Below are 27,322 nucleotides of genomic sequence, written 5' to 3'. Positions count from 1 at the left end.
GTTGCGAGGGTCCCCTCTGTGATTCAGAGGCCTCCGCAGGTTGAGCTGCAGACGGAAAACATAAAAATCCGGATGTGAAGCCTGAAGGAGTTTAACCGAGTCTCTTCAATGAGGCTACAGTTAGATTGGTGACATCATTAGTGATAAATATAGTATTAATTATCTATGATACAGCGACCAATGAGGCTACAGTTAGATTGGTGACATCATTAGTGATTAGTATTATCTATAATACAGCGACCAATGAGGCTACAGTTAGAATGTTTACAAACCACAAATGTTGATTAAACAACGAACTTCTCGTCTGAAAAACTCCTAAAATTACATTCTGTGACTTACAGTTGTGTCTATTTTCCTGTTGCTCTATGTTCCTGAGGTGAAATGCATTCTGGGATATTTTGGTCTCACAAGAACAGACATGTCTGCTCCGATGCACTCTGGGTAAAATGGGGGGGGGGGGCAAGTCCCATCCGGGTTTTATGACCGTTCCCGGACTTTGGATTGGAACAGTACTCTGCAGTACTCAGGACGTTTCATTAGGACACAAGAACGCATATAGAGAAAGGGCCAATGAGTTGAGGTTGTCCTTCTCTTTTTCCTGGTAGATCCCAGTGGAGCCTCCTGTGTCTTTGGGTTGGAGATATCAACTGTGGGTTGGAGATATCAACTGTATCAGTAATCCCAGTTTATTGATCTGGTGTTGGGAGAGAGAGTTGATCTGAAGCGCTGAGGAGCAGCGAGAGATAGACAGTCATGACCTTTAAGTCACCATCACAGACAGACAGAGACTGTCTTCCTTCCCCTTCAGTCTCATCTCAGGGTTCTGTCTCCTCTCATAACTAGTCCCCATGTTTTAATGTTCGTTGAATACAATAAGGAGGGTATGATTCGTCTGAAAGCATTTCTCTCAGGGAATTTTGACTAAAGTGTTTCTTCTCAAGGAAGACAAACGCTTCTGGGTTTCTTCTATTTATTATTTATTTTAGGGTTAAAACCTGAAGCTCCAGATTATCTACAGACCCCCAGAGAGACCCACAAAGACCAGTATTTGCTCCCCGAATGTCAGCAGGTATTTAGGCTGTTAGTCAGATATCCAGCTCTTACTGTGGTGGTCTGAGGACTAAACAGGAAGTAATTGTGAACCTGTAACCAGAAGCCACAGAGGGACTTTTAGTTGGTGCGACCACACACAGAGAAACCCCGCCGTGGTTAGAAGGTTAACATCTGAGCTGCTGCTCCACCCTGCTTCTTGTAGAAAGAGCTAAACTGGTTACTGACCACAGGAACACAGGGCGGAGCTACTAATGCTAACTCTACTCTCTGAGAACACGTAGCCGGGTGGAGCAACTAATGCTAACTCTACTCTCTGAGAACACGTAGCCGGGTGGAGCAACTAATGCTAACTCTACTCTCTGAGAACACGTAGCCGGGTGGAGCTACTGATGCTAACTCTACTCTCTGAGAACACGTAGCCAGGTGGAGCTACTAATGCTAACTCTACTCTCTGAGAACACATAGACGAGTGGAGCTACTAATGCTAACTCTACTTTCTGAGAACACATAGCCAGGTGGAGCTACTAATGCTAACTCTACTCTCTGAGAACACATAGCCGGGTGGAGCAACTAATGCAAACTCTACTCTCTGAGAACACGTAGCCGAGTGGAGCTACTAATGCTAACTCTACTCTCTGAGAACACGTACCCGAGTGGAGCTACTAATGCTAACTCTACTCTCTGAGAACACATAGCCAGGTGGAGCTACTAATGCTAATTCTACTCTCTGAGAACACATAGCCAGGTGGAGCTACTAATGCTAACTCTACTCTCTGAGAACACATAGCCAGGTGGAGCAACTAATGCTAACTCTACTCTCTGAGAACACGTACCCGAGTGGAGCTACTAATGCTAACTCTACTCTCTGAGAACACATAGCCAGATGGAGCTACTAATGCTAACTCTACTCTCTGAGAACACATAGCCAGGTGGAGCTACTAATGCTAACTCTACTCTCTGAGAACACATAGCCAGGTGGAGCTACTAATGCTAACTCTACTCTCTGAGAACACATAGCCAGATGGAGCTACTAATGCTAACTCTACTCTCTGAGAACACATAGCCGGGTGGAGCTACTAATGCTAATTCTACTCTCTGAGAACACATAGCCAGGTGGAGCTACTAATGCTAATTCTACTCTCTGAGAACACATAGCCAGGTGGAGCTACTAATGCTAACTCTACTCTCTGAGAACACATAGCCAGGTGGAGCTACTAATGCTAACTCTACTCTCTGAGAACACATAGCCGGGTGGAGCAACTAATGCTAACTCTACTCTCTGAGAACACATAGCCAGGTGGAGCTACTAATGCTAACTCTACTCTCTGAGAACACGTAGCCGAGTGGAGTAACTAATGCAAACTCTACTCTCTGAGAACACATAGCCAGGTGGAGCTACTAATGCTAACTCTACTCTCTGAGATCACGTAGCCGAGTGGAGCTACTAATGCTAACTCTGCTCTTGCGTTCAGAGAGGGTGATGTCATCAGCATGTAAGGAGAGAACGAGGCGACAGGAAGTGTGTGTCATCTGAGTCCTAAACAAACAGGCCTGGGACTTGGGAGGAGACACACTCACCTCCCAACTCCCAAACACACGCTGTCTCAGGCAGCCAATCAGTTTTCTTTTTTGTATGAAAGAACATAACTTCTCCTCTCCTCCATTAGCACAAAGTGAATTAGCGTTTATGAGTCAGCCCATCTGCTGCAGCCTTCATAGTGCCCTGATCTCTGACTGATGACACGTCGAGGAATAGAACAGAATTCAACAGTAACCGAGCTGGCTGCACCTGCCTCTCTTCTTCTCTGGGGATCGGATGCCACCAGAGAGGGAAACGAGTGCTCTGATTGAGATTCATATTGATGATTATTATGAGGAGAGGCCTGCACCTGTTCCTCTCTGTGAAGAGGAGCTCCGTTTGGCTTCCTCTTCCGGTAGAGCATCCTATTACTCACTCACTCAGAAATGAAGCTTTAAATTGTAATATTTCATCACAAACAAATGCATTCTAAATCCCTGCAGAAATAAAATGTTTCCTCCTTCTCTCGTAGGCGTTGGAACAAGTTTTTTCTCTTGTTGAACTAAACCTGGTGCAAAAGAAATACCTTCACGCACTTGTTATATTATTATATTTGCATGTGTACTTTGGGGGTTATTTTTTTAATTCTTTTAAATTCAATTGTTAATTTAATTGTAAATTATTGTCTGTTTCTCCAATGTCATGCATGCTCCACCCGCCATCAGAAATTCCTTGTATGTCCAACATACTCTGCAAACAAAACAAATGATTGCAGTGGACTCCCGTCCAATCACATCGCTCTTTCAGCGCAGAGCGAGGCCATTGATTGGTTGGGTGCTGTGAGAAGGAGCGTGAATTTACTGATTTAAACTTTTTATATTGCTCTGGCAGCGGTGTATACACAGACACACGCACGCACACACACACACACACAAATTAGTCAATAATCAGTATTTCATGGTCAGATATTAACCGCGGTTGATTGGTGTCTGATTGGAGGAGGAAGCCTCACACCTGGTCTCAATGCGCGCGCACACACACACACACACACACAGATATCCACGTTTCCTCAGAAACACACAGACACAGATAGGGCAGCAGCCTTAGCAGAAGCATTAGCAGCATTAACATCAGCAACAGCAGCATAATTATTAGCTCTTTAGAAGAAGCAGTATTAGCAACAATATATTTAGCAGTTTCTTGTTCTTCTGAGTCCGTATCTCTTTGGTTGAAATGCACTTATTGTAAGTTGCTTTGGATAAAAGTGTCAGCTAAATGACATGTAATGTGATGTAATTGGCTCTAGCAGCACTAGCGGTAGAAGCCCTGCTTCTCTCTGCCTCTTTCCTCCTGCAAACAAACAACGGGAAGTAAAATAAACAGACGTTTAAAGGACATTTTATTTACTGCTCTCCCTCCTCTGTGTTTCCACCAGGTTCTTAGCTTTCAGAGGGGGGGCTGCGTACTGGAAAATTAAAATGTCAGTCTTGCTGGTAGGGAAGCACTGCTCCTTGTGTTTTTATTTCAACTGGAGAAGCATTTTAGGAACCAAAATAAACACAAAATGATTCATGTACACAAATAAATACCATCTGATAGTAGTATGTGGCATGATTAGCAGCAGTGCTTAACAAAGTCAAAGTTTAACTGTCATCTTGTTACGTTAGAGACAAGCTAATGTAGCTTTAACTCACTGTGATACTAACCATGGATATTGAACTGTTAGCTTAAACAAGCTAATGTAGCATTAACTCACTGTGATGCTACACATCAATAGAGTTCTATGAGAGCTAAGACAAACTTATTTAGCTTCAGCTGGCTGATGCCAACCATTTGGTGAGTTCTTAGAGTTAAATTACTCATGGTACATGCATTAGGAACATTGTGTGCGTCTGCCTCAGCAGGGGTTGTTTGTGTGTCTTCAGTAGCAGCAGCTGGTGTGTGCACATGCACGGCTGGTAATGTTAGCGCTGTGCTAACAGGTTTCAACCTGCCAGAGAGCAGAGTAATGGTTTACTCTGTTTATCTAACTGTTTGACCCCAGAGTGTGTGTTTAGTGTAACTATTTAATGCAGCGACTCTTAACTATATGTGTGTGTGTGTGTGTGTGCGCACGCATCATCACCTTGGGGAATGACTTCATCTCTCTTTGTCTCCTTTACCTTATTGACCGTGTTTTACAGCAAGGACAATAAAGTTTGTCCCACAGGACGTTTTTTAGCTTGGTGTCAAAGACACACACAGGCACGCACACACACACACACACACACTAGTAAAACAGTGTGTGGTCCAAATGAAAAGTGTGCGAGTGTTTCTGCTTCCTCTCTTTTATGGATTGTCTGCAAAATGTGCTATAAAGTGTGTGTGTGTGTGTGTGTGTGTGTGTGGTGAGCTGCAGCCCCACCCAGGCTAAATGTGAACATGGTTAGACTGCTGAAAAACAACACTGGTCCCGTAAGTGATATTTTTATTTCCCTGGATGGTGACGTGGGGACCCGCCCACCTCTGTCCTTTGATTGGCTAAGCCAGATGTCCTGGCCAATCACAGGCCTCCAACCAGTGAAAGTAACGAGTGCCAATCAGAGGCAGAACAGGCCTTCATCGTCCTGGAGAGACAAATTAGAACGCTAGATGTTTAATTGTGAATGTTATCTGACTGGTAGTTTTTTTCATGGGTTCATGTGTGTGTGTGTGTGTGTGTGTGTGCCTGCCTGCCTGTGCCTGAGGGGTTAAACCATCACTTGGTGGTCTCAGGGTTGTGTACTGGGGGATTGGTTGGAACTAATAGGCTTAACTACCACCCCCCCCCTCCCCAGGCCTGTTTCACCCTTCACTGCCCTTTGTCATTCTCCCCCCCCCCCCCCTCCCTCTTTGTCCGGTCAGGCCTCGTGTTCCATAGTGAAACCTGAACGATGTGAATAGTCTCATTCAGACAGACTGGGAGCAGAATCCTCTTTCTAGTCCACTTCATGTTCATGTGTGTGTCTGTGTGTGGATCAGTTGCTGCTGTGTAAGGCTGATAATACCAATGCTGTGTATTCTCTGTAATCAAGTTGGTTTATCTCCGATGATACACATGAGGAGCTCGCCTACACACATACATACATGTGTGTGTGTGTGTGTGTATGTGTAATATATATATATATATATATATATATATATATATATATATAACTCATCTAGGAGGTATTGCATTACAATGGAATGTCGGGCAGCTGGCTTCAGGCGTGTGTGTGTGTGTGTGTGTACATTACATGTCATTTAGCTGACACTTTTATCCAAAGCGACTTACAATAAGTGCATTTCCACATAGAGATACAAACTCAGAAGAACAAGTAACAAGAAAGTACATTAGTGCTTAAATAAGGTACTTTTTAACAGCAGTATTCTGAGGACCTGGGACCACTGGGACCTCAAGAACCACCAGGACAACCAGGAACACCAATAAAGGATAATAATATTGGATAGTTAAATATCTATACTTCTGTTGTACCTAATCTCTTCCATTTTGTAATATCTTTTTTTTTTTGTACGTACTTTTCTCTCCAAGACGCACAATCTGTTGTATTGTTGAAACTCTCACCAGTCAATCACAATGGGCTTCATTGGCTACGTATGCTTACACACACCAATAGATTCACTCCAGGTTTCACTTTGTACTCTGCAAGGTGCTGACTGTTTGAGTCCAGGCCACAAGAACCATATCGCATATATGTATAAATATTAGGGCCGGGACTCAATTAGAAATATTAATCTAATTAATTAGAGGCTTTGTAATTAATTAATCGAAATTAAACTTTTAATTGCATAAATATTTGACCTGAGAACGGTGGGAAGTAATTTTTTGGATAGTTAACACAAATGAGTGAAGACGCCACCTGACGTCAATAAAGTGTCGAGCGTTTCCACCGCCAACAGTATCTTACTTGATAGGCGCGGTATTGGACGGAAAGTAGATTGACGTCATTCGATCGCGCAAAAACTGAAAGCTAACCGCAAACAACAATGGAGACATACAGCCGATCCTGTTCTTGCTTCTCGATATGTGGCTGTTAAAGTAAATGCTGCGCGGCGACGGTGTTGTAGTTTAAATATAGCGCCTCGTGTGTTGTCTTTCCCCTTGCGGCCCGCGCAAATGACGACACTCTTTCAACCAATCAACGGTCTGCAGTGAGTCTAGCTCCACCCTTTAGTACTAAACAACTGTGCCAGGTACCCCAACGGAAGGGTACCCAAAAAGTGGTACGGTGCTGTCGGATTTTTGGTACTTTTCTCAGTGGAGACACAAATAAAAGGGTACCGACTCTCTGTGGAGAACCACGTTCGGTGGAAACGCACCATAAGCTATCCTGTTCCTTAAACCAGTCATCTGGTGCAGTGTGGGTTGGGTGTGGGTCCTTGTACGTCCACGCTAGCTGCTAATTGTTTTGCGTTGAGGTGATACTTGAGGCTCGATGTGAATTCCTTGTTGCACAGCTTGCACACAACCACGCTCTTATCGACGCTTCCATCCGTGTGTTTATTATAATAAGATTTCCCATTCACGGGGCCACCCGACACGGTCTCGTCAGCTTCTTTGTTCATGTTCACTGTGGTTTGTTGTTTTCTGAAGTCATGAACGCTAGTTGGTGCTCCAGTATAATCGGTCCCCCCGAAACTCATCCAGTGAGAAACGTTCCGCGGTGCAAAAAATAAGTGTGTGTATATACGTACGTATGTATACGTACATTACGTACGTACGTATGTATATGTTATATATATATATGCATATGTATGTAAATGCACATATAGGGCTGTCAATAGATAAAAAAAATATGAACTAATTAATCATTTAACGTTTTTCAACTCCATTAATCTTGGTTATTGGCGATTAATGAATGTTTTTCTAAAAACTAAATCTTAAAAGTAATAAGTAATCACTTTGGAAAACGTGTATTTTAGGCACTGTTGTTTAATTGTTAATGCTATTTTCAACACAAAACTACACACATTTGATCATCTTGGAGGCAGAATTTCAACCTGGTTGAACTAGCGACTCTTCCAGCTAGCTTAGCATAGCAGTGCTTTAAGTGGTTTGCCACTCGCCCCCCTTCTGTTTGACACGTGGAGTAATTCCTCTGCTCAGTTTTCTGCTGTATGTCGTGTCCCTGTTTTACTTCCAATGCAAAAAGCTCTCTCCATCTTGATGAAATGTGGTCTTCTCCGGGTAGAAATGATTCCTCGTGTCATAATTTGAGTCACTTATCCCCAAGCTTTGATGTTAAATTCTGTAGTGAAAAGTGACGGATTACAACTTTAAATCCATTTTCATTGCTCAGATTAAGGAGTGTGTTGCTTTCGCCGTCTGCTGCAGTGTCCTACTTTCAGGTCTCCTCCTCCCTCCCTCGTGTGTGTGTGTGTGTGTGTGTGTGTGCACCGCCCGTGAAACAGGATTGAATAACTGGGTTCTGATGCAAGTCAGACCTGCTGCATCACAACTGTGTGTGTGTGTGTGTGTGTGTGTGTGTGTGTGTGTGTGTGTGTGTGTGTGTGTCGTCAGTTTTAATGAAGCTCTGCTGCTTAACGAGCAGACAGCTAATTAACACACACACTCCTTCATCTTTTTCTTCCCACTTCCTTTCCTTCCTTCCTCTGGTCTTCTTCCCCTTTTCATCTACTCTCCTTTTTCTTTCTGTTCATCCTTATTTTCGTCGGTCTTCTTTTCCTCACTTGTGTTCGCTTCCTTCTTTCTGTTTCATCTCCTTCTTTCCTCTTTTCCTTATATCCTTACCTCTTATTTCTGGCTCTTGTCCCGCTCCTTTCCTCCAATCTTACTTTTCCTAATTTTCCTCCTATTCCTCTCTCCTTCATCCTTCCATCTCTCTTAACTTTCCCTCCTTCCTTCTGGCTGACTTATTTTTTCATTCTTGCTCCTCATTTCCACAATCTTTCATCTCCCCCCTCTTTTTACCCCCACCCCCTCCTTTCTCCTCCTCTTCCTCTGTGGTGTTTTTCTGGGTCAGACACAGGGAAGGAGGCTGCACATTCACAAAGAGAATGTTCGTCACTATTATCGTCCTCATCATCATCACCATCATCTTCATCACATCATTATTATTATCCCCATTGTCCTCATCTATATCATCGTATTATCGCCGTCATCACAATCGTCCTCATCGTCACCTTCATCACAATGATAATCACCTTGATCACCATTGTGCTCATCTTCATCACATCATCATAAATTAAATAAATTATTTTTAATATGTTTTAATCCAATTAATTTATCCTCGTCCTTGTTTACTTCCGTTGCTCACGTTGGGAGGCGGAGATTGGTGATGGTAGTGGTTTCCGTGGTTACTTGTGCTGGGTGCTTTTGATGTTAACGCTGTTCGGAGCATCTTGTTTGATTGAAAACTCTTTTATACATTTTTTTATTTATTATTTTGTCATATTGATAGTGAGAAAGAAACTTGGTTGGCAGATTTAGAACAGAAGTCTGGCTCAGGTCACAATGTCATGAGGTCACAAGGTCAGTAGAGCTGCAGCTCTGCCTGGACCTCCTGATGGTCTCCAGTTTTTAATCTTTGGCTTTCTGTTGATCCTCCAGCTTGTTGGCATCAGGTTAACCATTGCTAACACTCTTTGTGCTAGCGTTCCTCACGGCTCCCTGTTAGCATCAGGCTAACCATTAGGCCCTTTGTGTAAGCTACCTCGGGGTCTTCTGTTAGCATCAGGCTAACATTAGGCTCTTTGTGCTAGCGTTACTCATAGAATCAGGCTAACCATTAGGCTCTTTGTGTTAGTGTTCCTCATAGTGTCCTATTAGCATCGGGCTAACGCCTTGTTTCTACTGCTTGTTCCAGATCCGTGTGGATGGGATTACCCCGCCGGCCCAGAATGCATTGCTGTACGAGACGGTCATGGTGGTGGAAGGGAAGCCGATCCTGAGAGACATGGTTTTCAGTCCAGACCACCAGTACATCTACCTGCTGAGTGACAGACAGGTGAGAAAGCACCATACTGTGTGTATGTGTGTGGAAGCAGAGTGGAGTTAAGCTGTTACTAAGTAATTAGTAATAAGTTTGACTGTCCTCCATGAGAGATGCATCATGGGTAATGCTGTCCAGAGACATCAAACTTGTTCTTTTTTTTTATACAGACATTTAGTTTGGTTGAATATGTTCATTTGCACCTTTGTGTTTTTGAAATGAATTTAACATGCTACACACGGGTCACTTGTATATATCACGTTATTGGACACGTGTGTCACATAAATTTCATCTGCCGGGTTTCTTAAAGGAACATTTAAATAACTCATCACTTTAGAGAAAAAACTGAATGGATGAGGAGGAAGAACTGCACAATCAGCAGGTTAGAGGATGAAGATGCAGCCTCACTGTCCCTTTAAAGAGAATGAGGTCAGAGAGGAGACAGGACCCCTGTGTGTGCGTCTGTGTGAGACAATGAATGTATTCATGTGTGAGACACAGACGGACACTTGTGTTTACTGTCTCTGCTGCAATGGCCTCTGGGTAAAAGACACGACAAACACACCCACATTGACTGACTAATGTGTTACACACAGCCCGAGGCCTGTGTGTAACACATTAGTCAGGTAACACACACTGAAGTAACGTTGAGTGTTTTTGATGAAATATGAATCTTACTTTCTCAACGTTCGTCAGGGGAGGCGTTCAGGGGCCGTGGGAGCGACGTACGCTCACATCGAGAAGCTGCTCCTGGAGACCTTTGTTTCCATAAATGTTGCATGTCATTGACCTTTGACCCCCTGTGACCCCCTTCCTACCTGCTCCAGGTGAGCCGGCTGCCGGTGGAGAGCTGTGAGCAGTACAGCAGCTGCTCGGCCTGCCTGGGGTCCGGAGACCCCCACTGTGGCTGGTGTGTCCTTTTCAACAAGTAAGACCCTCTGCACCTCGAGGGGGGGGGGCACAGCAGGACCCTCTGAACCCCCGCCAGGACTGCAGGATAAAACATTTAACTTTATATATATCAATTCCTATCATTCTCTTCTGTGTGTTCACTCCTGGAGGTTGGATGCTTATGTTAAGACACTAAAAGCAGCATTTTATTGTATGTTCAGGAGCTATGGACATTAAAAATGAGATATGAGAAATTATATGATTGCAATTTAGAAATGAATGAAGAGGTTAATATTGAAATCATTAAAAAAGAAACACCAATCATTGAGGTTGGATGCCCTTTCACCCCCTCCAGGTGCTCCAGACAGGAAGCATGTGACAAGTGGGAGGAGCCTCAGCACTTCAACACCCGGCTGGAACAGTGCGTCGACATCACCGTTACCCCGAGCAACATGTCTGTTACTTCCCCGCAAACACAGGTACATACACACACTGAGGAAGGTAGTGATGAGGATGAGGATGGTGGTGGTGGTGAGGATGATGATGATGAAGATTCCCCTCTCTCTAGTTGACCCTCTGGGTGAGGAACGTCCCGGCCTTGTTGGGGGGCGTGTCCTGTGTCTTTGAGGAGCTGAGTGAGACCCCCGGAGAGGTGCAGGCCAAAGGTCAGGTGATGTGTATGTCACCGTCACTGAGAGACCTGCCCACACACACACACTCCTACGGTGAGAGACACACACACACACACACACACACACACACCTTTGTGTGAACAAATGAATCAATAAAGTTGTATCTTCCAGGAGAGAAGCGAGTGGTCCATCTCAGTCTGCGCTCCACTGAGACGGGACTTCAGTTCATCAACACCAACTTCATCTTCTACAACTGCTCTGTGCTCAACTCGTAAGTCTGACACTGTTACTCCTACCTCCTTACTCCTACCCTCCTTACCCCTACCCTCCTACCTCCTTACTCCTATCCTTCCCCCCAACGCCAACCCTCCTCACTCCTACCCTCCTCCTTACTCCTACACACGCCTTATACATACTTCCTTACTCCTACCCTCCTTACCCATACCCTTCTTACTCCTACCTTCCTCCTCACTCCTACCCATACCTTCCTACCTATTCACCTCCTACCCTGTCTCCCCCTTCATCCTCCTCTAGTTTCTTCTTTGTTTCCTCCTCTCATCTTGCTTCCTCTCCCCTTGCATCTTCTCCACCCCCTCGGGGGAGCAGATTTATAGGGGTAACATAATCTGTGCGGCAGACTCGCAGGTTGCCATGGTAACAGCAGCTCTGCGCATCAGACCCAGAAACGCCTCACACGCACACACATGTGCACACACACACACACCACTGGAGATTGGCGTCTTCAGTAGGAACCAATGAGACACAGACAGGAAGTGAGACGACCATCATGAGATAATAGAATACGATTTATTCTTGGCGGTTTTGTGTTTATCTCCATGACAACAAGCGTTTTTACCCCCACCTCCCTCCAGGTGTACTTCCTGTGTCAGCAGCGTGTTCCCGTGTCATTGGTGTAAATATCGTCACGTCTGCACCAACAACCTGCAGGACTGTTCCTTCCAGGAGGGACGGGTCAGCAGCATGGAGGTACACACTACACACAGACACACACTGAACACTTTAAAAGGTTCAACTCATGAGGGTCACATGACATCGTCACGTGACCCTCGTTGAGCCCAATCTGCTCCAGAATTAATTGGATTCTTCATCAGCCCAGTTTCCTTCAAATCTGGACAAACAAACATCACTCCTCAAAGGGGGCTTCAGAAGGTAGTGATCTCTGATCCTCCTCATCATGTTGACTTCTTCTCGTGTGTGGTTTAATGGTAATAAAATAAAGTGAATTATTAAGAAGAGATGATGACATGGATTTTCTTGGTAGGTTCATCCAATAAGTTTCAGTAAACCTCCCAGTATGATTCAATGCAACAAAACTGTTTAACATAATACGGACATCATAATACCATTCAGTATATCAATATATATGTATAAAACTATTCAAAATATGATGACCACCGTATCGTAACTATTATAAATATCATATAATACATCTATTAAGGGAAATGTATATATTGAGACGCACCTATGAACCCAGTGTGTTGAGGAAAGACTCAAAAGCCATTTATTATTTTGGATAAAATGTGCCCGAGCCCAGCTGAGACAAGCAGACAGGACAAGCAGATATCTTCATTTACAAATATTACCGGGTTGCTGTCAATAGATCAAAAATAATACATTTTTAAGACTAATTAGTCTCACATTTAGAAATTCATTAATCTCGATTAATGAATGTTGTTGTTTTTAATGAATGTTTGTCTTTCTTCTAAAGACTAAATCATACAAATAATGAGTTATCACTTTAGAAAGCGTGTACTTTAGACACTGTTGTTTAATTGTTAATGTTATTTAACAGCAGCTAGCTTAGCATAGCGCTGCCACAGACCCCCCTTCTGTGGGGACAACTCCTCACAGCAATATAATAAATACAATTAATAGTAATAATACATTGTTTTGCTGATGGTGGGGCCCCATTGCCCTCTGTGGACCGCTTACTGCTAAAGAGTGATGGGCTGCTCCCTCGTTAGCCATCAGGTCCCTGAAGAAGTGATTGGTGCTCGGTGACATCGCTCACTAACTACCTCTAATTGGCTAAATGGCCAATGGAAGATGAATAGACACTTAATTGACACGCAAGCACCTGATCACAGTAATTCATGTTAAATACCAGGCAATTAGTGTGACTACAGAGAGAGAAGACACACACAGAGGGACAGGAAACGGGGGGACTTTCACAATAAAACAGGATCCTGGGTAGAATACAAAATAACATTATTCATTCATATAATAAAACAAAAATAAATTAGGCTTTCAATTGATCTGTAGGTTGTTCATCACTCTTTTACAGTCTCACTTTCCTCCTCTTCCTCCTTTTTTCTTCCTCCTCCTCTCCCTCTCCGTCCTCCTTTTCTTCTTCAGAACAAAAATGGTCTCTAACAGGTGAGCTACTGTTCAGAGCCACAGTGGGTCTTTATCTTCAAAACACACACACACACGGTTCGCTGATGGCGTCCGCTGTGTTCTCAGCCACTTCCTGTTGAGCTGATGGTCTTCCTGTTACTCGAAAGGCAAATAATTACCGCTGCGACGCTCATTAATAAAGATTTCACCCACTGTGAGATGCAACAGAGTGTGTGTGTGTGTGTGTGTGTGTTCAGTGATGGACAGCTGGTGACACACACATAAAGACACACACACACTTTTTTACTGCATGTTACGTTATGACATAAAACACAGAATTGGATCCAGAATGTATTCTAAATAATCCACATAAAGATTATTCCCAATATCAAATAAGTCTGTCAATATAACCTTCACATTGTCTTTAAACCCTCGTTAATAATTGAATAAACTCACCGACCCTCAAGCCACAGGTTCTGATTGACAGGTCGGTTGATAGAAACACATAAAAGGGTGATTAATAATTTGTGATGCTGCCGCGTTCAAAGCTTCTCTGATCAATAATTAATCGATTGAAGTGAAAGTGTCTCACTCCTGTGCCCATGATGTCATCTCTTATGCATCAGCGTCCTTTTATTTTTACTTATTTAGGTATTTATTTTAGATATAAATGATTTAAGAATAAAAAAGTGAAATAAAAACCTCAAAGGTTGGCTGTAAAATAAATAAATAATTCATTTGTTTGCATACTAATTACTAATGAATAATAATTTATTTGTTGCGTATATTTTATATATATATATATATATATATATATAGTATTTATATATATATATATATAAATACTTGCAAGTCAAAATCCTTGTATGTCTGATCTATTGTGGCAATAAATTAAATTTCCTGACTCCTGAAAATCAATCTGCACAATTCTTTTTTTATCTATTACTCATTTATAGATTTACGATTATAAGAAGTAAATCATTAAATGAATGAATGCCTCAACTAAATAAATGTGCAGGTTAACATGAAAATAAATATACAAAGTTCTATACACTATATTAATTGAAGTGTCTTTGTTGCTTTGTTCTTTAATCCTTTTATTGAGTGGTTTCTTTCTTTACAATAAATCAGTGCTCCACATCAACCTAAAGGCAAAGAGATGCTCTGAAACACTGGGTTCTTTTCCCCCCCAGGGCTGCCCTCAGATCCTCCCCACCTCCGACATCCTGGTCCCGGCCGGGATGGTTCGACCAATCACGCTGCGGGCCCGAAACCTCCCTCAGCCACAGTCGGGTCAGAAGAACTACGAGTGCGTCTTCCACATCCAGGGGAAGGTGCAGCGCATCCCGGCGGTCCGCTTCAACTCGTCCTGCATCCAGTGCCAGAACACCTCGGTGAGCACGCCGCTACCCAGCATGCACCGGGCCGGGGGGCGGGGCTCCTCGCCCTTCATCTTCTTTGTGTCGGCCGGGGGCTATTGGTGTAGTAGTAGTAGTAGTATAACAAGTAGTATAATCTGACTCCAGAGTAGTTTTATTAGTGGAAGTATGAGCAACTGTAGTACTAGTGGAAGTAGTAGTACAGATAGCAGTACTAGTATTACATATTGTAGTGTTAGTAGTACATATAGTAATAGTATCACAGATTGCAGTAGAAGCCCTCCTTCTCTGTGGTTGACCTCTGACCTCCACACACACACACACACACATTGTTGTCTCCCTGCTCAAACTCATTTCCTGTTCTGTCTTCCTGTCGGTGACACACACACACACACAGATGGTCACTTAGTGTGTGTCTGTATTTAATTAACTTACTATTCCCAGAGGAAATTGGCCATTAGTACAAGAGTACACACACACACACACACACACACACACACACTGCTCAGACTTCAAAATAAAAGCCCAGTGTTTTCTTGAGTTTTAGTTCAATTTGCTGAAGTGTTCTTATAGAAAGGGAAATTCCTCTTGAGGATTCAAGTCACTTATGGTCTCAGTCTCTAGTTTCAAGTCTTTTTCAATACAGAAGATTCAGATCATTGCTTCCTCTTTCCTGGTTTCCTCTTCTTCTCCTTTTCATATGAATAAATACATTATTTACTGTTGATCCCACATGGTGGTGAGTTCAAAGACAGTTGGACAGTATTAGAATGATCAATAATGTCAATCGATGGAACATGAAGCAACTGGACGTTTTTTAAGCATTTAAGTTTCTTTACATCTGTGAATGATACAAAAAGCTTTCTAAACGACGCGCATACACACGTCTGCTGTTGCCGGGTGCCTCTGACCCCACAGCGACATGCCTAGCGACCAAGCTGGAGTTACCATGGGGACGACGGATCCGCTCACACAGGCCTGTTACACACACACACACAGTGTCCAACAGCTCTGTGGAAACGGCGCGCACACACACACACACACCCACGATGAACAATGTGGTTGTTCCTGTGTGTGTGTGTGTAGTCGACTCAGGTCTGTCTTTTCATCAGCGCTTGGAGACGAGCCCCCCCTCCTCACACACACACACACACACTTTGTTTATCTAAGATGAGACCAGCAGGTGGATCAGGTTCCCATCAGCTCCAAATCCATTGTGTTGTTTCTCTGGCTGCTTCTCATTGGTTGCCGTGGAGACAGGCAGCCGCCACTAGAGTGTGAGTGTGAGTGTGAGTGTGAGTGTGTGTGTGTGTGTGTGTGTGTGTGTGTGTGTGTGTGTGTGTGTGTGTGTGTGTGTGTGTGTGTGTGTGTGTGTGTGTGTGTGTGTGTGGTAGCCTACTGTACAATAATATGTGGTAACATGACTTGCAGTAGAGTTGTTACACATTTAAATTGTCACACTGGCTATGTCCATCTACGGTTTATTTATCCAGAAGGGAAATATTTACACTGTTTGTCATTGACTTGCTGGCCCTAAAGTTTGCTTTACGTTAGCATAATGGTATTTTATTCCTAGCGTTAGCTCAGCGCTAGCATGTTAGATGATAATATAAGGTTTTATCTCTTATAACGTTAGCATGAGGCTAGTATACCGTTAGCCTAAAGCTAGCACATTGTTAGCTCTCTCATAGCTGAGCTCCTGTTGTGAAATCGTTTCTAGGGTCTGTCTTATTCGCTGGAGCAGTGGACGATGTTTCTATTGATGCAAATATCATAAATAATAAGTATTACCACATATCAAAGTTGTCTTAAGTCTGTCCTCTGTGTGTATCCGTAGTACTGGTACGAAGGGGACGAGGCTGGAGACCTCCCAGTGGACTTCTCCATCGTGTGGGACGGAGACTTCTTCATCGACAAGCCTTCATCTATGAAAGGTAAATAATAAATATGATTAAAAAAATGTGCCAACAGTATGACAGTAGTTCAACTTTAATGGATAAAGAGATTTAGAAGCCATTGGGGGGGGGGGGCGTAGACCACAATGCAAAACTCTCCTCAGACCCCCCATCGAAGCTTCAGATTGTGTCATTCCATTAAAGAAGTGTCTCCCCCCGTCCCTCCCCAGCCCTGCTGTACAAGTGTGAGGCTCAGCGCTCCAGCTGTGGTCAGTGTCTCAAAGCTCCCACGGCCTTTGAATGCGGCTGGTGCTCTGACAGCAGGCGGTGTCTCCTGAGGACACACTGTCCCTCGGCCGAGCAGAACTGGATGCACCACGGCCGACACAACCTGCGCTGCAGCCACCCGCGCATCACCAGGGTATAAATACCTGCTCTTCTCTTTGTGATCTCTATTACTGGTTCCAGATCATTCATCTGTGAACTACTTTCATCCTAAATATACTATTTTAAGTTCCTTCCTGACTTACAGCCTGTGTAATAACTGATGAACCTCGTGCCATAAGCAACATAATCATCTAAATATTTAACACGAGTTGCAAATGTTGCAAATGTTATTTTGAAGAGTTAGTTCATTATAAAAGGTGAAATTCACAGAGGCCCTGTATTGATTTAATAAGCTATAGATCCTTTGATCCCTGCCGAACAATCAGAATGGAGTATTGTCAGTGTGAGTGAATTGAGAGCAGGTGATCAAACATTATTGATGAATGGTTGCCCCCCCCCCCCCCCACACAGATTGACCCTCTGACCGGCCCCCGGGAGGGGGGCACGCGGGTGACCATCGAGGGAGAGAACCTGGGTCTGCAGGTGAAGGAGATCGCTCACGTCCAGGTGGCCGGCGTCCGCTGCAACCCCGTCCCCGCCCAGTACATCAGCGCCGAGAGGTGCGTTGCTACGGCCATGGTCACGTGATGAGGCTGCCTGTTGTCCCCCTGTCTGACGCTCTCCCCACCCCTCAGGATAGTGTGTGACATGGCTGAGGCCCTCCTTCCTCACTCTCCTGGAGGTCCGGTGGAACTTTGTATCGGCGTCTGCAGCTCCGAGTACAGAACTCTGTCCACTCAGACGTACTCCTTCGTGGTGCGTCTACCCTTATTATCTCATGTCAACTACTCAAGAGATTACTATAGATTACCAAACCGACCAGTGGAATTGATGACTCCCTCTTCTTCTCCGCCCCCAGAGCCCGGTCTTCACTCGGGTCCTCCCCGAGAGGGGCCCCGTCTCCGGGGGAACCAGGCTGGCGGTGACAGGCCGTAACCTTGACGCTGGCAGCTCGGTGACGGTGTTTATCGATAAGGAGGAGTGTCTCTTTGTCAAGTGAGTCCGGCCTGTCCACTTATTGATACTAAACCTCATCCATACGCCATCCTGTCAATCAATGTCTGCCTCCCTTCCAGACGGACCAATCGGGAGATCATCTGCATAACTCCCGCCTCCCTGTCGGGCCCTGGCCCCGCCCCCATCCGCCTGATGATTGACAGGGCCGAGGTGACGAGCACGGAGACGAAGTACGTCTTCACCGAGGACCCAACGGTCTCCAGCATCGAGCCCAACTGGACCATCCTCAAGTAAAGGCCTCCCGAGGACTAATCGCATCGCCAATCCGAGTGTTGATCTGCAACTGACTGACTGTGTGTGTGTGTGTGTATGTGTGTGTGTGTGTGTGTGTGTGTGCGCAGTGGCAGCACGGTGATAACAGTGACAGGAACCAACCTGAGGACCATCCAGGAGCCCAAAGTCAGAGCCAAGTACAGAGGCGTGGAAACCAGCAACGTAAGGACCACCTGACACTTCACACGTGGGGGGTTATCTGCATGAGGCGCGCGGCCCTCAGGGGTCACAGGATACACTTGAGGGGCCACAGGCAGAGAAAAAGACAGTATTTACTCTTAATATTAAAGATACGGATTTAGTGCCAAAATGCTGAAATAAACTCTGGAAAAGTGTTAAGACAACCTGTCAATCAGTGTGTAGCCCCGCCCTAAAACATGCGTTACGCTTTGTTCATTGTGCGCACGAAGAAGGCAGCTTTAACTGATGACTCTCTCTAGTTCTGTTCCGCCCTGAACGACACCACCATGACGTGTTTGGCTCCCGGTCTGATATATGGCAAACCCGACCCACCAGAGGGGGCGCTGCACCCCGATGAGTTCGGCTTCATCTTTGACCAGGTGACACACACACTCACACAACACACACACAGGTCCATGGGTCAAGTCAAGTGGCTCCAGAAGTCCTTAACAAGGTCCAGTTAGTTCAGTAGTAGTATTAATAGTAGCATTAATGGATTTGATGATAGTAGTAATGATGGTAGCAATATTGTTAGTAATGGTGGTTGTAGTAGCATTGTTAGTAATGGTGGTTGTAGTAGTATTGTTAGTAATGGTTGGGGTAGTAGTATTGGTAGTAATGGTTGGGGTAGTAGTATTGGTAGTAATGGTGGGGGTAGGAGTATTGGTAGTAATGGGGGGGGGAGTAGTATTGGTAGTAATGTTTGTAGTAGTATTGTTAGTAATGGTGGTAGAAGTAGTATTTGTAGTAATGATGTTTGTAATCGTATTGGTAGTAATGGTGGTAGTAGTAGTATTTGTAGTAATGATGATGGTAGTGGTATTGGTAGTAATGGTAATGGTGGTGGTGGTGGTGGTAGTGTTGGTAGTAATGATGTTTGTAGTATTGGTAGTAATGGTGGTGGTGGTGGTGGTGGTAGTAATGGTGGTGGTATTGGTAGTAATGATGTTTCTAGTAGTATTCGTAGTAGTGGTGGTAGTAGTATTGGTAGTGATGATGTTTGTAGTGGTATTGGTAGTGATGATGGTGGTAGTGATAGTATTGGTAGTAATGGTGGTAGTAGTAGTATTGGTAGTAATGGTGGTGGAAGTAGTATTGGTAGTAATGATGGTGGCAGTGGTATTGGTAGTAATGATGTTTGTAGTAGTATTGGTAGTGATGATGGTGGTAGTGGTATTGGTAGTAATGGTGGTGGTAGTAGTATTGGTAGTGATGGTGGTGGTAGTAAGGATGTTTGTAGTAGTATTGGTAGTAATGATGGTGGTAGTTTTATTGGTAGTGATGATGTTTGTAGTAGTATTGGTAGTAATGATGGTGGTATTAGTAGTATTGATGGTGGTAGTGGTGGCAGTAATGGTTGTGGTGGTGGTGGTAGTATTGGTAGTAATGATGGTGGTAGTGGTATTGGTAGTAATGATGTTTGTGGTAGTAATGATGGTGGTGGTGGTGGTAGTAATGATGGTGGTAGTGGCATTGGTAGTAATGATGATTGTAGTAGTATTGGTAGTAGTGGTGGTGGTAGTATTGGTAGTAATGCTGGTGGTATTGGTAGTAATGATGTTTGTGGTAGAATTGGTAGTAATGATGTTTGTGGTAGTATTGGTAGTAATGATGTTTGTGGTAGTGGTATTGGTAGTAATGGTGGTAGTACTAGTATTGGTAGTAATGATGGTAGTATTGATGGTGGTAGTAGTATTGGTAGTAATGATGTTTGTGGTAGTAATGGTGGTGGTGGTAGTGGTGGTGGTAGTATTGGTAGTAATGGTGGTGGTGGTGGTAGTAATGATGTTTCTAGTAGTATTGGTAGTAATGATGATGGTGGTAGTGGAATTGGTAGTAATGGTGGTGGTAGTAGTATTGGTAGTGATGATGTTTGTAGTGGTATTGGTAGTGATGATGGTGGTAGTGGTATTGGTAGTAATGGTGGTGGTAGTGGTATTGGTAGTAATGATGGTGGTAGTGGTATTGGTAGTAATGATGTTTGTAGTAGTATTGGTAGTAATAATGGTGGTAGTGGTATTGGTAGTAGTGGTGGTGGTAGTGGTATTGGTAGTAATGGTGGTGGTAGTAGTATTGGTAGTGATGATGTTTGTAGTGGTATTGGTAGTGATGATGGTGGTAGTGGTAGTAATGGTGGTAGTAGTAGTATTGGTAGTAATGATGGTGGTAGTAGTAGTATTGATAGTAATGATGTTTGTAGTACTATTGGTAGTAATGGTTGTGGTGGTGGTAGTGGTATTGGTAGTAATGGTGGTGGTGGTGGTAGTAATGATGGTGGTAGTGGTATTGGTAGTAATGGTGGTGGTGGTGGTGGTAGTATTGGTATTAATGATGGTGGTAGTGGTATTGGTAGTAATAATCTTTGTAGTAGTATTGGTAGTAGTAGTGGTGGTAGTGATAAAGTATCCTCTGTTCCAGGACTAGTAGACTCCGCCCCCCCCCCACTTCATCGGCATATTTACTGTTCATATATATGTACCTGTACACTGTGTTTTATATCTGCATTGCACTTCTTAGTTTAGTACACTGCACGGTTTTGTCTCAGTGCCTGTACTCTGTGCAAGGACAGTTGGATCTGATATTCCGTCCCTGATGTCCTCTCCAGGTCTCCTCTCTGCTGGTCCTGAACTCCACCTCCTTCACTCACTACCCCAACCCCACCTTTGACCCCCTGGGGAGCTCTGGCATCCTGGAGGTAAAACCGGGGTCGCCAATCATCCTCAAGGTGAGTGTAGTTCTTTATCCTATACTTCATCTCAGAGGTACATGTAGTACTTTATCCTGTACTACATCTCCGAGGTACATGTAGTACTTTATCCTGCACTACATCTCCGAGGTACATGTAGTACTTTATCCTGTACTACATCTCAGTGGTACATGTAGTACCAGAATGTAGTGCTTCCCTCCTACATACTCTGTTCTGTGGTAGAGTTACCTGTGCTGTAGTAAAAGTACCTCTCGGGTCCCCAGGGGAAGAACCTGGTCCCTGTTGCCCCTGGCAACAACCGGCTGAACTACACCGTGCTCATCGGGGAGTCTCCGTGTCTCCTCACCGTGTCGGAGAACCAGCTGCTCTGTGATTCGCCAGATCTCACCGGAGAACAGCGAGTCCTGGTGAGTGATAGGAGCTTAGTCCTTAGTCGTTAACTGCAGCCCCAGGGGATCATGGGTAATTGGTCTGACATATCAGAGGGTGAGACACACACATGTTGAAAGTGAACATACTATTGATACATTATTAAGTATTGATCACTCGCCATTTATGTATATATATATACATGTATATATATATACATATATACATATACATGTATATATGTATATGTATATATATGTATACATATATATACATATATAAATGATATCGACCCCTGTGCAGCTCTGACTGTCTCCTGCCCTCCCCAGATCCTGGTGGGGGGTCTGGAGTACTCCCCGGGCACGCTCCATATCTACTCGGACAGCGCGCTGACGCTGCCCGCCATCATCGGCATCGGGGCGGGCGGCGGCGTGCTGCTCATCGCCATCATTGCTGTGCTCATTGCCTACAAGAGGAAGACCCGCGACGCCGACCGCACGCTCAAACGCCTCCAGCTGCAGATGGACAACCTGGAGAGCCGCGTGGCGCTGGAGTGCAAGGAGGGTGAGTCCAAGGTCAGGGGCGGCCTCGTTGCCGCCGGTAACCAGATGTTCCGGTTTCCTCTGCTTCTGAACTCCCGTCACGTTGTAGACGTAGAGGGAACTAGAACTTGTGTTTAGTGCAAAATTACACATCTATGGTAACACATATTGTACTGTGTAGAACCATTAAATATTAGATATTGATATTCACCGCCTCCGCTCTGTGTTCACTGAAGTCCACTCAGCTTCTCTGATGTATGGTCACATGACTGTTTAATTCATCTTGATGTCGTAGATTCACTGAGGAGCTGAGAACTGTTTTCACCAGAATCTGATTGAAGAAACGGGTTTATTCAAGAGAAGAAGAATGAAATGTCACACGATGTGTTCAAGGACCGTGGGGCTCCCCATAAATAACCTCCGAATGACATACAAAGTGTTTTTTCTGTTCAAACGGGACCTCCTCCCCCCCCCCCAGCCTTCGCCGAGCTGCAGACGGATATCCAGGAGCTGACCAACGACATGGACGGGGTGAAGATCCCGTTCCTGGAGTACCGGACCTACACCATGAGGGTCATGTTCCCGGGGATCGAGGAGCACCCGGTGCTGAAGGAGCTGGATGTAGGGACCCCACACACACATCTGGATATATGTGTATACTTGTGTGTACATCTGGTTGTCTCTGCTTCAGTCTCCAGCCAACGTGGAGAAGGCTCTGCGTCTCTTCAGCCAGCTGCTCAACAACAAGATGTTCCTGCTGACCTTCATCCACACGCTGGAGGCTCAGAGGTCGTTCTCCATGAGGGACCGCGGCAACGTGGCCTCACTGCTGATGGCCGCTCTGCAGGTACTCGTATGATGACCTAAATACCTGTAACCTCTGCAGATACCTTAGTGTGATGAGTTAAAGTGTTAATGGTGTTGACTGGACTGTGTGTGTAAGTGAGGGCTTTGTGGTTAGAGGACGCGCCCCAGTATTTGACTCCCTACTGGTCTCTAGGGTCGGATGGAATACGCCACAGTGGTGTTAAAACAGCTGCTGGCCGACCTGATCGAGAAGAACCTGGAGAACCGAAACCATCCCAAGCTCCTGTTGAGGAGGTCAGTGCCCCTCCTTTGACCTTTGACCTTTAAACCAGGCCACACAGTAGAGCTCTCTGGAGCTGACCTTTGACCTCTGTATGCATGTGTTTTCAGGACGGAATCCGTGGCTGAGAAGATGCTGACCAACTGGTTCACCTTCCTGCTGCATCGCTTCCTCAAGGTAACTCCTCTTTAGGCCCCCCTCTTCGGACCCACTGCGACCAATCAGATCACAGCTCTGCTTGATTAATTCACAGGAAATGAGAAGGAATCCCCCCCTGACACTGTCTCTCCACCTGTCTGTCTCTCAGGAGTGTGCGGGCGAGCCTCTCTTCATGCTGTATTGTGCCATAAAGCAGCAGATGGAAAAAGGTCCCATCGACGCGATCACAGGAGAAGCTCGTTATTCTCTAAGTGAAGACAAACTGATCAGACAGCAGATCGACTACAAGCAGCAGGTAACAGGCACACACACATGTGCACACATACACACACATATAAAGCCACTCAATAAACATGCGTCTCCGCCCCCCCTTCCCCCAGACCCTGATGTGCATCCCTCCGGAGGGCGAGGCGGTGACTGAGGTCCCGGTAAAGGTGTTGAACTGTGACACAGTGACCCAGGTGAAGGACAAGCTGCTCGACGCAGTCTACAAAGGCATCCCCTTCTCTCAGAGGCCTCAGGCCGACGACATGGACCTCGGTGAGGCTCCTTGCTCCTGTATTACTTCCTGTCACGTGACCACATCATGTGACCTTTGTGCGCTTGTCATGTCATAGAGTGGCGTCAGGGTCGACTGACCAGGATCATCCTGCAGGACGAAGACGTGACGACAAAGATAGAGAGCGACTGGAAGAGGCTCAACACACTGGCCCACTACCAGGTACACACTAACACACACTGGCATGTGCATTCTACCACACACAGACCTGTTTCCTGTTGTTTATGTCAATGACATCAGCTGACGGGAAGTAAACAAGGACTGAAGCTGTTGTTTAGCAGCACAATTTGTTTCCTTGTATTGATGAATTCCCAACACACGGTAAATGAACCGGAAGAACCTGAGGAACCAGCACAGTGGTAGAATGAAGATCTGGTCCTGGATCAGCTGAGTGACAGATATGTCTCCATGCGTTGCTAGGTAACAGACGGCTCTGTGGTGGCGCTGGTCCAGAAGCAGGTGTCTGCCTACAACATTGCCAACTCTTTCACCTTTACCAGATCTCTGAGCAGATACGGTACACACACACACACACACACGAACACACACACAATACACACTTCCAGTCAGGTAACATTTGTCTCTTCTTCAGAGTCGTTACTTAGAACGTCCAGCAGTCCTGATAGTCTGCGATCCAGAGCTCCTATGATCACCCCGGACCAGGAGACAGGTACTGTAGTACTAGTGGTGGTTGAAGTAGCAGTAGTACTAGTAGCTGTTGTAGTAGAAGTCAATCACATATACTATGTTTACATGAAAAAAGACAATGGAGCTACCACTGTAGTGGTGTGTGTACTTTGCGTACCGTGTGTACTCCATTCTACACCTGTGCTTCCAGGTACTAAACTGTGGCACCTGGTGAAGAACCACGAGCACAGTGACCAGAGAGAAGGAGACCGAGGCAGCAAGATGGTTTCTGAGATCTACCTGACCAGGCTGCTGGCTACCAAGGTAACCATCTAATAACCTGTGCTCGTTTAAGAGCTGGATGGAGAGGTTGCTATTTTCTTCATAAAGTGATACTTGTATGTTGTAATGATTTAGTCCTTTGAATTGTGGCTAAGATAATAAACCTCATGCTTTGGTCGTGACGCACCAGGGGACGCTGCAGAAGTTTGTGGACGACCTGTTTGAGACAGTGTTCAGCACTGCCCACCGGGGCTCCGCTCTCCCATTGGCTATCAAGTACATGTTTGACTTCCTGGATGAGCAGGCCGACAAGCGACAGATCAGTGACCCGGATGTCCGACACACTTGGAAAAGCAACTGGTGAAGAAAATCAAAAGAGAGTGATGATTCTCACAAAACCTGGAGAAAAACAGTTTTACTAAATGTTTATTTTCTGTGCATGTGCAGCCTTCCTCTCAGGTTCTGGGTGAACGTCATTAAGAATCCTCAGTTTGTGTTTGACATCCACAAGAGCAGCATCACCGACGCCTGTCTGTCGGTGGTCGCACAGACCTTCATGGACTCCTGCTCCACTTCCGAACACCGGCTCGGCAAAGACTCCCCGTCCAACAAGCTGCTCTACGCTAAAGACATTCCCAACTACAAGAACTGGGTGGAGAGGTAGCTAACAGGCTAACTAGCTCATAATCAATAGTACACAGTGTGAGAGCTATGTGACGAGGTAGCTAACATGCTAACTAGCTCATAGTCAATTGTACAGTGTGAGAGCTGGGTGGAGAGCTAGCATACATGCTAACTAGCTCATAGTCAATAGTACAGTGTGAGAGCTGGGTGGAGAGCTAGCATACATGCTAACTAGCTCATAGTCAATAGTACAGTGTGAGAGCTGGGTGGAGAGGTATTACGAATTATCTGAGATAATAAATCATAAAACAGTGTAAAGTCCTACACTTTGTGTGTGTCCTGCAGGTACTACAGGGACATTACGAAGATGCCCAGTATCAGTGATCAGGACATGGACGCCTACCTGGTGGAACAGTCCCGTCTACATGGCACTGAGTTCAACACACTGAGCGCGCTTAGTGAGCTCTACTTCTACATCAACAAGTACAAGGAAGAGGTGATGATGACGTCATCAATGTTCCTCTGATCATGTGACATTGTGAACAACCAATCAGTGTTTAAAAGTCTGTAAAATGTAGTTTCTGTGATAATCCTAAATGTTTTCACCAGAATAGATACATTTTAGATGGATTATGATCTGTATATAGAGGTATGCTAACTAGCTTTTGTTCTAGATTCTCGAGTGCGCACCAAGCGTGTCCACTCAGTTATTGCTGTTTTTTGTTGAAGTGTTGTTTTCAGATTCATGATCTCTTTCCTCCATCTCTGCAGATCCTGACGGCGTTGGACCGCGACGGCTACTGTCGAAAACACAAACTGAGGCACAAACTGGAGCAAGCCATCAACCTGATGTCTGGGAGCAGCTGAGACGACGGGGTGGGGACATATTGACCGATGGACCAATGGAGGGGGGGAAGGGGGGGGGGGTGGTAAAGAAAGGGGAAGGGGGACGTGAATGTGTTTCGGAACTGTTTAAACAGTCCATCAAACCACTGTCAGCCATTAAGCAATCCATCCATCAGCAAGTCGTTGGTCAAGTGAGCGATCGATTTGATTTGAAGAACGATCGGCTGGATGGCTACGACCCAAACTACCTCCGTTCCATCGGGTTTGGGGCAGAAAAATCTCAAACTTTTGAGATGAATCCGTGGGTTTGGATTTCCATTGTCGGCAGGGATAGAAGCTAAGGGTTGTCCGGGGAGACGAGCCTACAATGAGACCCGCGGACTCCCCAATCCAACTCGTCAGACCCTCCGTTGAGAAGCAGATCGGTCGAGTCAAAGCCTCAGATCCGGTCTGAAGGATTAAGGGGCTGAGAAGGTCACAGGAAGAACCTTTACCGTGAGAGTTCACACTAATCCGGCTGGATCCCTAAAGGTCCCGTTTTAAGAAACACGCTCCAAGGTCAGATCTGCTGCGACGGACTTGTGAGGTTGTTTCACGCTTCAATGAAAGCGAACGAAGCAAAATATCTCTGCCTCACTGCCTCACCTGGAGCTCCCTGCTTATTCCCAGAGGAACCAGGTGGAGAACAACGGGACTCATCTTCAGGGGGAGCCGAAACGGTTTGACTTGACCTTGGACCGCTTCAACTGAGCGTCTTCAGGAAGTCTCTAAGTTGCTGTATGACCACTCAAAGCTTTCTTCTCTGGACAATCACTCCGTACCACAGCACACTGAGCCCGATGCCTGCTGACTGACCGGTACCTGTGTCCCTGACCCCTGACCTCTCCTCCTCCTCGCTTCATTCCTTACACACCCTAACTTTAGCTCAACCCGTTTCTTCTCTCCCTTTCATCCTTGACCGTTTC

General features: G+C 45.2%; 1 protein-coding gene across 2 annotated transcripts in view; it reads left to right on the top strand.

Moving 5' to 3' along the window:
- plxna3 (plexin A3) overlaps positions 1-26,420 on the top strand; it is a 36,736-nt gene extending 10,316 nt beyond the window's left edge. The window contains exons 7-38 of one of the 2 annotated variants that reach the window (XM_037479765.2): positions 9,418-9,558; positions 10,371-10,471; positions 10,790-10,913; positions 11,003-11,159; positions 11,238-11,337; positions 11,939-12,053; positions 14,618-14,818; positions 16,641-16,737; positions 16,929-17,119; positions 17,497-17,645; positions 17,721-17,841; positions 17,945-18,081; positions 18,162-18,332; positions 18,444-18,537; positions 18,816-18,935; positions 21,161-21,280; positions 21,526-21,669; positions 21,961-22,195; positions 22,652-22,794; positions 22,865-23,020; positions 23,174-23,274; positions 23,371-23,437; positions 23,568-23,714; positions 23,800-23,959; positions 24,037-24,140; positions 24,399-24,495; positions 24,571-24,648; positions 24,817-24,929; positions 25,078-25,247; positions 25,335-25,547; positions 25,857-26,007; positions 26,283-26,420. In XM_037479765.2, coding sequence (XP_037335662.2) covers positions 9,418-9,558; positions 10,371-10,471; positions 10,790-10,913; positions 11,003-11,159; positions 11,238-11,337; positions 11,939-12,053; positions 14,618-14,818; positions 16,641-16,737; positions 16,929-17,119; positions 17,497-17,645; positions 17,721-17,841; positions 17,945-18,081; positions 18,162-18,332; positions 18,444-18,537; positions 18,816-18,935; positions 21,161-21,280; positions 21,526-21,669; positions 21,961-22,195; positions 22,652-22,794; positions 22,865-23,020; positions 23,174-23,274; positions 23,371-23,437; positions 23,568-23,714; positions 23,800-23,959; positions 24,037-24,140; positions 24,399-24,495; positions 24,571-24,648; positions 24,817-24,929; positions 25,078-25,247; positions 25,335-25,547; positions 25,857-26,007; positions 26,283-26,378 — 4,314 coding nt within the window. In that variant the 3' untranslated portion in view covers positions 26,379-26,420. Of the gene's footprint in view, positions 1-9,417; positions 9,559-10,370; positions 10,472-10,789; positions 10,914-11,002; positions 11,160-11,237; positions 11,338-11,938; positions 12,054-14,617; positions 14,819-16,640; positions 16,738-16,928; positions 17,120-17,496; positions 17,646-17,720; positions 17,842-17,944; positions 18,082-18,161; positions 18,333-18,443; positions 18,538-18,815; positions 18,936-21,160; positions 21,281-21,525; positions 21,670-21,960; positions 22,196-22,651; positions 22,795-22,864; positions 23,021-23,173; positions 23,275-23,370; positions 23,438-23,567; positions 23,715-23,799; positions 23,960-24,036; positions 24,141-24,398; positions 24,649-24,816; positions 24,930-25,077; positions 25,248-25,334; positions 25,548-25,856; positions 26,008-26,282 lie in introns of both variants that reach the window. The other variant, XM_062562092.1, reaches the window with a different exon arrangement.
- Positions 26,421-27,322: the final 902 nt, after the last annotated feature.

This window comes from Pungitius pungitius, chromosome 1 (genome assembly GCF_949316345.1).
Source record: "Pungitius pungitius chromosome 1, fPunPun2.1, whole genome shotgun sequence".
Classification (NCBI taxonomy): domain Eukaryota; kingdom Metazoa; phylum Chordata; class Actinopteri; order Perciformes; family Gasterosteidae; genus Pungitius; species Pungitius pungitius.
Note: the sequence above shows the minus strand (reverse complement) of the source record. Positions and strands in the feature narration are given on the sequence as shown.